General features: G+C 44.8%; 1 protein-coding gene and 1 non-coding gene across 2 annotated transcripts; both read right to left on the reverse strand.

Moving 5' to 3' along the window:
- Positions 1-115: 115 nt before the first annotated feature.
- Positions 116-8469, reverse strand: LOC121308622 (Rab interacting lysosomal protein). Its single transcript, XM_041241110.1, has 8 exons — positions 7881-8469; positions 6272-6395; positions 5060-5181; positions 4162-4350; positions 2782-2951; positions 2444-2566; positions 1963-2055; positions 116-1558 (listed from the first exon to the last, which is right to left on the reverse strand). Exons 1-8 carry the CDS (start codon positions 8196-8198, stop codon positions 1426-1428), a joined length of 1272 nt encoding a protein of 423 aa, XP_041097044.1. The 5' UTR covers positions 8199-8469; the 3' UTR covers positions 116-1425.
- Positions 8470-9010: 541 nt separating this feature from the next.
- On the reverse strand, positions 9011-9084 carry trnat-agu. Its single transcript has one exon. It is a non-coding gene; the product is annotated as a tRNA-Thr (tRNA).
- Positions 9085-9774: the final 690 nt, after the last annotated feature.

Here is a 9774-nt window from a genome sequence, read left to right on the forward strand (position 1 = left end):
AGAGTCACACAGCAGGCTTGATGTTCTGAAGACACTCGGTTCCTTCTGTTTTCTTCATGAACGTCATCGCTCTTGTAATACGAGGGGCCAGTAGCGCAGGCTGCCTCTTTAATCTTTAACCTGCTGGCACTTCACTAACGAGCAGAAGGTTCTCGATTCCAGGAGCCAGTGATTGGATGAGTACAGAGACTGAACTGCTCCCTCACCCACAGAGACAGTGTCCTCCTTCCAGACCAAGGCAGGCTCGAGGCACGGAGACTGAACTTCTGCCTCCCATGCTAACAGAAAGGACGGCTCCCCCAGTCCAGGCTCCCTGATTTAGTCTGTCTGGGGGCTGTTCCTCTCAGCTGCTTTCAATCCAGTACATCTTTACATACAATGCACATTCTCCAACAAAAATTCAAAAGAAAAAAAAACAGCACCACCATCATTTGTGATTAATGCAAACATGTATTTTATTTTATTGAGGATTTTTACTGTAATTGATATATTTACAATAATAAACACAGAACTGCCAGATACAGCAGGGTACTAATTATCAAATTATCAATGATCCAAATTCAGTCTGTGATTAGCATTAATCTGGGATTACGGAATTCTGTGCTAATCAAGGAACTGTGAAACCAGCTGTACAGGAATTAAACACAAGAAACGGACACGCTGTCAGATTATATTCTCAAGGCTGCAGTACCGGAGACACGCGTTTTCTCTCTGCGTTTTTAAATTTCTCATGTTTGGCTTCAACCTGTGATCTCTGTTCCATCCCATTCTCACCTAACCGTTTCATTCCAGTACTAATATTGTCATTAGCATTTTTGCAGCCCACTGTACTGTACTATACAGTAAACCAACATCATGATCCAGCAACTGCAGCACACTGCCTCCTTGTGGAGAAAAGGTAATACTGATTCGTACTCAATTCTTTTTTAATGGGTGTGTGATAGTGGACTGATTTTACAAACTCATGGTGTCTCCACTTGTGTTATATTTATATATATGTTTTCTTTTTAGCCTAACATTATTGACAGCTGTACATTTTTACATATTTACAGTTAGAACTAATGGGGGAATTCAACACAGTACATATCATCTATTTGACCTCCAAACTGGGGATCATGACTGATCAATTAACCGCATCAAATTCAAGGCAGCATGTTAACCAAGCAAGTGATAAAAAAATAATACTAAAAGCACACACACACGCTCGCGCACATGCACACACGCACACACCCCTTTATAGTGCTTTCTCTGCATGCCACTCCAATGAGATCAAAGTGATCTCACACATTTTTTTTTATTTCTTTATAAAAGACACACGCCATCTAGAGGCCAGAAAAATAGACTAAATGTTATTTATTTTATTTTTTTTAAATTCTGAATAATATACATCTATAAATATTATATACACATATATAGTAGAATTCCTCATTTTGGTGAGCTGGGTTCTGTGTTGGGAGACTGCGTTGCTTCTTCTGCTCCAATGATTTCCCATGATCCCGCAGGCTGCTTCGGCTCAGGAGATCTCTTCCCACTCCCTTGACGGGACAGGATTCCAAACCTGAGAGAGGGAGAGAGTGTGCCAGTGAGTGTCACATTGCCTTTGTTGGCTTGATAATCACTAAAGACATGCCTTGCAGAAATGTGCATGCATTGTTCTAATTGTAGGGACATGTTTCAATAACCCATCATTCAGAACAATGCACAACAAGGACATGCAAACCAACAGCCGTGCAAATGCATTGCATGCACATCACAAATCCTATTGCAATTCAAGAATGATGTGCTTGCAGGATTTGCAGTGTTCAGATATATCACATCCTATAGACTTGCTATGACAGCCCAAAATGGACTCAATGTGACAACATAGTCTATTGCTGCTATTTGAAGTCTAATTGCTCAGTATATATACATTTGTTTTTTAAAACCACCCCCCCACCCCCCATACAGCCCCCTTCCACTTACAGGTTTCTGATCCGGGACTCTGCAGGCTTGCCATCAATACAGTCCATCCCAGTCTCCCTCCCAGAGAGGAAGGATCCTCGCTCCTCCTCATCACTGCAAAGGACAGACAAACACAGCCCTGTATCACTGCACAATCCTGCAGCCAGCCCTCACACACACACACACACAGAGCTACCAGGGCCCTCCGACCCACCCTCTTACTGGCATCTAATAGGAAGAACGCTTGCAGCTTGAGCAATCCCTGACATGCACTCAGCAATATATACAAGCTGCATCTCCCTGTTACAAGCCAGTGTGTTAAACAGGCATTCAGGTTGGTGGGAGCTTCCATAGGATTAGAGACAATCCTCATTGAGGTACCAGATATCTCCAGAACATACCTCCTGACAGACTTTCCACTGTGACCCTACACTAGCAGCAGCACTGCAGAGCCTCTAGACTCGCATTCCATAATGCATCACTCAGCCTCCAGCTCTCCTACCTGCTGCACTCTCCCTCCGGGATGCCCAGCATCTTGGCTTTGATCTTCCTCCTCTGCTTATTGATGGCAGCACTGACCGCCTCCATGAGGAAGCCAGGGCAACGTTCATCATTCAGGATCTCCCTGCCGGAGGATATACAGAGGGGTCAGGAACAACACAGAGGGGTCAGCAACAACACAGAGGGGTCACCAACACACAGAGGGGTCATCAACACACAGAGGGGTCAGCAACAACACAGAGGGGTCAGCAACAACACAGAGGGGTCAGCAAAAAGGGGGAAGGGGGGTTTGGAGTGAAGGCGTGCAGTTTTTAAAGAGCCCAGCAGGGCGGCGCTCACCTCTGGTAGTAGCACAGCTCCTCCTGCACCAGGAAGAGGTTGGCTTTGAGTTCGTTCCTCTCCACCAGGATCTGCTTCAGTTCCTGTTTGGTGAAACAGGGTCTGTTGGGGTCCTTCAGGTCGATCACCATCTTATCAGTGAGGTCCATCTCCATGTTCTTCAGAACCACCTGAGGAAAAACACGCGCTCAGCAACCACACAAAAACACATCCTTGTGTTTGCAGGCAAGTCAACTGGGAAGAGCCCCCCTAGTGGCCATACTAACAGACACTGTAAATGTGTTTCCAATTATAACCATGTAACAATTTTTGCACGGTCCCTGAGGCGTTTATAAGAAGGCAGGGCATTTGAGAGTCAAGAAAGGGATGTAGGGCTGATTATACTCCTTCAGCTCCACTCTCCTGCCTTCTCCTCATTCAGTCTCTCAAGAGACAGCCCAAGCACTGCTATGCCGTTTATAATTCACACTGTTTCAATGACATTTCCTGGGAACTTAATCAGTTGACTGCCTTTTGCTTCTCTGTTACCCATTCTTAATTTCCCTTATTTTTTAACTCTTCCCCTTTTCACAACATAAAAAAAAACCTATTGTATGTTTCTAAGTATTCAGCGGCTACATCTAATCGAGTGGAGTGTGACTTTCTCACACACTCTCGCTCACACGCAAGCGTGCAAGAGAAAGTAGACTCTCAACTTGATTACAGGAAGCAGCGAACACTTAGAAACAGAGTCATTAAACCAAAATTAAAAAAAAACAAATGCAAAAACTCGTACTGACGCTCTTAACCTGTTTATGCAGAACCTGTTGTGGGTCAGAAAGCTGACATCAACTCGTTCTGAATGTGAGATCTACACTCTCAGAGTTTAAGGGTAGTCGCTGCCAGTGGCTAATGTTGATCAGAACAAACAGATGAGGTCCGAGTCACTAAAACACAAAGGAATCCTATTGAAACAGCGCGCGCTGGCGTGCTAGGGAGCTGTGCTGGAAATCCCCCTCCTCCAGGAGGTGATTACAACACACGTGACACCTTATCAGCAACAACAAAGAGCAGAAAAACCCAAACAGCTGAGGAAAGTGAAACCAACTTTGATTCAAAAGGAAATTCCCACGGCAGACAGACAGACAGGAGTGGAATGGGAGATAAACATCACACTCTGCTTCCTGGGAGATTCGTTTGTGTGTTCTGTTCTGTTTTGAGTTGGATAAACAGAAAGCAGGCTTCTCTAGGTACAACCTTATCTTCATATAAAAAAACGCACATTTCTTAGCTGCGTTTTACAAAGCTGAATGGTTGTCTGGATTCAGTTTAAAAGGCTAAGAGTCTTATCCAGGAGGCTTTGGTCTCAATGGGTAAACCTCCTGGTTAGAGAGAGGTTACCTGGGCTCCCTCCTGCTGCAGCTCCCTCAGGCTGGCGCTCAGCCTCTCGATCTCCTTCTCCCTCGCCTTGAGGTCGGCCTCCAGGTCAGCCTTCCTCTCCACCGCGCTCTTCACCTGCGCCTGGGCGACGGACTGCTTGTGCCGCAGGTCCCCGTTCATCTTCATGAAGCGCTCCAGCTGCTCCTGCAGCTGAACCAGCAAGGCAGACACACAGGGCAACACATAAGACTCCTGTTGCATGGCAGTTTCAACCAGTCCAGGTTTTAGTACAGTACAGAACAGCCCCAGTGTACAGGTAACAAGCTTAGTAGTTATTAATCTCATAGTAAAACCAGGAATGGATCTATCTGCTATGCAATGGGAGTGTCAATACTGGACCTGCTTTTACAGGTTCACACAGCATTCTGTGTTCACATTTGGAGCTACAGAATTCAATTGTAAAACAATTGCAAAATATCTTACTCAGTCAACAATGACATCAGCAACTCACAAATCATAGAAATATTTACTTTACACCTGTTGCGAAATTCAATAAAACAGACTTCAGCCTGTATCAGTGAAATGAACTTCCTTCATTTATACTAACCCTCTCTATATCACGTGCAGTGGCATAACGCTTCATTAGCTTTGTGAATATGCCACTAATACATGGTACAGAAAGAGCCAGCGACTGTCTGCTCTTGATCTATCCACTGAATAAAGCGTTAACCTCGCCTGAATCTCACCTCTAACCACGTGATCCTATCATTCAGAGAGCCTCATTCTCCCAAACACTGCACTGCACCTCACCTAACCTTGTTGGGACTGTCACAGTAGACTGTACAAGAGAGGGAGAGGTGTTTTGATAAGGGGGTAGGGTCAGGTCAGGTGATCTCCCAGTAGCAGCCCCCAGCCTTACCGCTTCCACCTCCCTGGTCCTGCTGGAGATCTCCTGGCCCTGAGCTCGAATCTCATCCCTCTGTTTATCGACCACCTCCTTCAGCTTCAGCATGATCTCGCGCTCCTTCCTCAGGGTGCTGTCTGAAACACAGGGGAGGGGAGGGGCGAGGGGTTAAGCATTGCTGGTCCTCAAATCTTTGGTTTTTAAACCGGTGAACAGTTCTGCTCGCAAGCACACCTCAATCTTGACTGCCGCTCAGTCCAATAGTGCCGAATGTGCAGGCATTGAGATTGGGCCGGCAGCCGTGACTCAGCCCAACAGTACCAGCTGCGAGGTTCCTAGGGTCTGTTCTATCGGTCTTGTATATGCAAGTCATTCGACAAATGAACACACATGCGATTTCCATTCCACCACAATGTGAGGCAAAGCCATACACAGCACAGGCTAATGGGCAACAAAGTTGCCTTTTACAGCTGTCTGAATGCTTCTAGAACACGTAACACAGGACTTTGATAGAAGAATATTTCATTGATGCAACACTGTGTCTCTTCATTTGGAAGAAAAAAACAACCTTTTATACAGCGAGGGTTACATTTTTCAAACAGTTACATTTGTGACTGCTGTGAAAAAAAGAAAACAGTTTAGGAGAAACCTGTGAACAGGAATCTCATTCTAGATGAAGCTAAAACCATAGGTAAAAAATTCAAGAAGCATTGCAAGCCCAACGCGGTGTGCAGAATTCATTTTGCAGGATTTTTTACATTTTTTTTTTTTATTTGAGACCTGATTTCCAACGGTATAAGCTAACTGATCTGGAAAACACTTCCTTTTTTACCGTAGTTTACCACGCTGCACCAAACCTCAGTTACACCACGTCAGGGTCACCATTTCTTGCTGATGCCTGGCACGAGTGAATCAGTGCAAGTCAAGACCTGGGCAGCGACTGGGACTCGTTGCATCGGCTGCTCTGAAAGGAACGTCATCTGCACAACTGGAGGCTAGACTGCCTAGCACGTGAACCCCATACAGAGAGACCAGTGAGAGCGATGAAGCTAGCATCACATTGGAATTACACCATCGCTATTCTCACAGCTGCTTTTTAAACATACCACACAACAAGCCTGCTTTGCACAATGCTTTTACATGCTTTACGTGCTTTTAAAAAGGAATTGGGATTGAAACACTGGACGGAGCTCTCCCCAGGTGGGTAGCCCCGCCCCGGACACTCACCTTCCTGGGAGTGGTTGCAGGTGAGCTGGCTCAGGAGCTGCTGGTTCTGCTCTCGGAGCTGGCTCACCTGAACTTGCATATCCTCTGCTTTCTTACGCCATTTCTGCTCCTTCAACTCCAGGTCCTGCCAACAGAGGAGCCCTCCGTCAAACACAGGGAACGCACCAGCAAGACGTGCCTATTACCAGCCGTCACCTTCCCAAATCAGTCACCTGCACGCGGACCGGTCAGCCGCTGTTCCTTAAAGACGCAGCAGAATGCAGAGATGGAAATAAGACTCCCACAGCAGTTTCACCCATTCCAGTGTATAGGTAACAGGCTCAGGTGTGTCTTATTAAACTCACAGCAGAACCAGGCACGGAGCAACGTTCTGCATAACGGGAGTCTTACTACCATCGCTGCAGAGGCCCTTTTCTCTTCTTTTCTCCGTTGCAGATCGTGTCCGTTTCTAACGGTAGCCCTTGTTTGAGATCCATTACATGCTAGTGCGTTACACAGACGAAGGCACGAGACGAAAAGCTTGATTTTTTTTTTTTTTTTTGGGGGGGGGGGGGGCGGTTCTGTCTACTTGTATTTAATTATGTTCAGTTGATCTACTCCAACATGACTTGTGCGGACGCCCGTGTTAGCAAAGTGTATTGACCTTCCCAAGTTCACACAGTGAGTGAGTCAGGCTGGATTTTACCTACAGCTAATAATCAGCTGTGGTGTTTCCAGTTACACCCTGTTAGGTATGCAGGGATGGAAATAAGACTCCTGTTGCATAGCAGTGTCACCCATTCCAGGTTTTACTACGAGCTTGATTAGCCCCACTGTACAGGCAGCAAGCTCATGTGCGTCTTATTATTAAACTCCTAGTAAAAACCAGGAATGGATCAAACTGCTATGCAATGGCACTCTTATTTCCATTCCTGGTTCAGTATGTTTAAGTATGTGCAAGTCAAGGCCCCTGCAACCCTGCTAACGTGGCGTACCTGCCCTCACAAACAAATGTTGTGTTTTTTTTAAGACTGAAGGTCAAACTGCAGAACGCCTAGCACAATACAGAGACTATTGGGTGCAAGCAAATATTACATACGAATTATTGCACCGCTGTGTTCATAGCATCAAAGAATCATACATAACATTCACATGCAATGTTGTCAGTTACTGGTTTAAATAACGAGGAAATAACTGGTGATATAAAACAGTACTATACAACAGCTCCACAAACAACTGTACATCTGTCTGCTGAGAGATATGCCTTTCCGCAATTTCTCGTAACCGGTAATAACTTGATGGCGCTAAACTTTGGCGTTCGCCTGTGGAAATACTGTAAGACTTTCACTTTCTGATATCTTAAATAGAAAATAAAAACATGTACTTGAAAAACATGTACTGTAAAATGCTGTAGACGTTGTGCTAATGATTTAAAAAAAAAATAGGTTGCTCTAGAAAAGAAAACAAATCAAAGACTGAAACAAACGGATATAAAACATTTTCGGTTTTGTTTACGCCACAAAACTTTGGCGCGACACATACCCCTGACAGCATTTTGGCTGGATGTCTTTCTAAACCGCTCTGGACGACTCTGCAAGCAGATGAACAGGATTTAAAATGCTCTTCTTACCCTGATTTCGCTTCTGCCGGCTCTGTCCTCGGCTTCCTTCGCCGTTTTTTTCCTCTGCTGCTGGACCTGCAGTGTCTCGAAGGCTCGAAGCAGCTCCTTCTCGGGAGTGTTGTTCCTGGCGGCGAAGCTCTCTAGCAGCTCCAAAACTTTCACTATTTTGGGCACCAGACCCTCGGCGCTCTCCTTGCCGTGGCAGTCGATTAATTTTTCTACCTCGACCCCGATCAGCTTGGCAGCGTCGTAAACATCGTCCACAGTCAGAGCCAAGTAATGTCTTTCCAGACAAGCGGGGTTCACTTTCCTCTCGCTTTGCTCCATTCTTCCGCTTGTGCAATCTTGCTATGAATGTGCTGTGCTCCACGATTAGCGCCTGTACCACAAACACACGACAAAATGCTTTGGAAATTTCCAAATAAATTCTCAAACACCAGTCAAAGCTCCTCAAAAAACAAAAGAAACGATTTCTTTTTCACGTTGTGTAATGCGGGGGAAGTCTCGAGTTATGCCAGCCCTGCGCAACGCGCTCAGAAGCTGCGTGTGGAGAGCAGTGTTGTCAGAAGTGAAATGTTGTGACAGCTCGATCTAGGGGCTGCAAAGCAGTACACTAGCAAATTATTAAATTCAGACACGCCTCTATTTCTGCCAATGGGACGGTGCAAACTCTGTGAACCGCTCACACGAATTCAAGAGAGAGAAAGAACATTTATACAGAGAACTTTGTAACTTAATAACGCAAGGGCGACTTGGCAATACAGAATCCCAGATGATTGTAGATTTTAGTCTTATTGTGTTCCCCTGGTCTAGTATTATACTCTACAGTACGAGGCTTAGCTGTGTATATGACGATATGCATTGCTCTATCTGTCCTGTGGAAAGCAGAGCTGGGGATTTATTTCATTAACACCAGAACTAGTGTAAGGGGTGTTCCTTCATCTACAGTTGGCACGGTAAAGTTAATTACAAATACAAGCTGGGCTAATTAGCGAAATAATATAACATGTGCGTCTACTCAATCAAATTCAGGTCTAAAACGTTTAATTGTATACCATCTGATTTTATTATTATTGTTATTAGACTTTCTATTTAAGTTTTAATTTTATTTAATTTTACAAAACAAACAAAAGGACAGCAGGCTCCGCTGGGAGTCGAACCCAGGATCTCCTGTTTACTAGACAGGCGCTTTAACCATCTAAGCCACGGCGCCTTACCCGACTATCCGGAGAAAAAAAACGAGTATCTTCCGGACCGTCACACTTCGGCCAGCGCTTCTAAGGGAACAGTAACAAAATCTAAATACTTGCTTAGGTGAAACGTAGTCTGTCCGTGTTAAAATTGCAATTCTGAACTTCCGTGTAGTTGCCGGTGTGAACCACGCATACGATGGAGGATATTCCATGAAAAAAATGTCAAATAGATAAATGATTTAATAAATACATAGGCGCTTTACCAGCTAGGATCATCCCAAGCCACGGCGCTCCATTAGAATTAATGGCTTTAGTTAAACCCGGATAATGACGTGGGCTCGATTATTAAGATTCCATTTGGATAAACACTCTTACAGGTATTGTGTGTATACACGTGTTTGCGTTATTTCCTGAGCGCTTTTGCTGATATTTGTGCATTTATTTTTACTTCTTGAAAACTAAGGCTGTTTCGATTTCAATATTGTGCCGGTCAAGGACGAGGTCGTGCGGCGGGAGAAAGATTTCAAAGGATCATGAGATTAGGTTGGATCCTTAATGGAAAATTAGATTAACTGTGATCTTTGGTGGAACAGCATTCGTGTACTGTATTATTACACTGAGTTTAACTGAATACAGACAGATCATTCTCTCAAAGTAGAGCTCTCAATCCGCAGAAAGCAAGAATTGGAACACTGGCTTCCTAGCGGACA

The sequence above is a fragment of the Polyodon spathula genome, unplaced genomic scaffold (genome assembly GCF_017654505.1).
Source record: "Polyodon spathula isolate WHYD16114869_AA unplaced genomic scaffold, ASM1765450v1 scaffolds_764, whole genome shotgun sequence".
NCBI classification, from domain to species: domain Eukaryota; kingdom Metazoa; phylum Chordata; class Actinopteri; order Acipenseriformes; family Polyodontidae; genus Polyodon; species Polyodon spathula.

Excerpts from the sequence above, each read along its gene's own strand:
- LOC121308622 (XM_041241110.1), bottom strand. The coding sequence starts at position 8,198 with ATGGAGCAAAGCGAGAGGAAAGTGAACCCCGCTTGTCTGGAAAGACAT. Across the intron at positions 2,952-4,161 it reads TGCAGCAGGAGGGAGCCCAG|GTGGTTCTGAAGAACATGGA; the intron begins GTAACCTCTCTC and ends GTTTTTCCTCAG. Across the intron at positions 2,567-2,781 it reads GAGCTGTGCTACTACCAGAG|GGAGATCCTGAATGATGAAC; the intron begins GTGAGCGCCGCC and ends ATCCTCCGGCAG.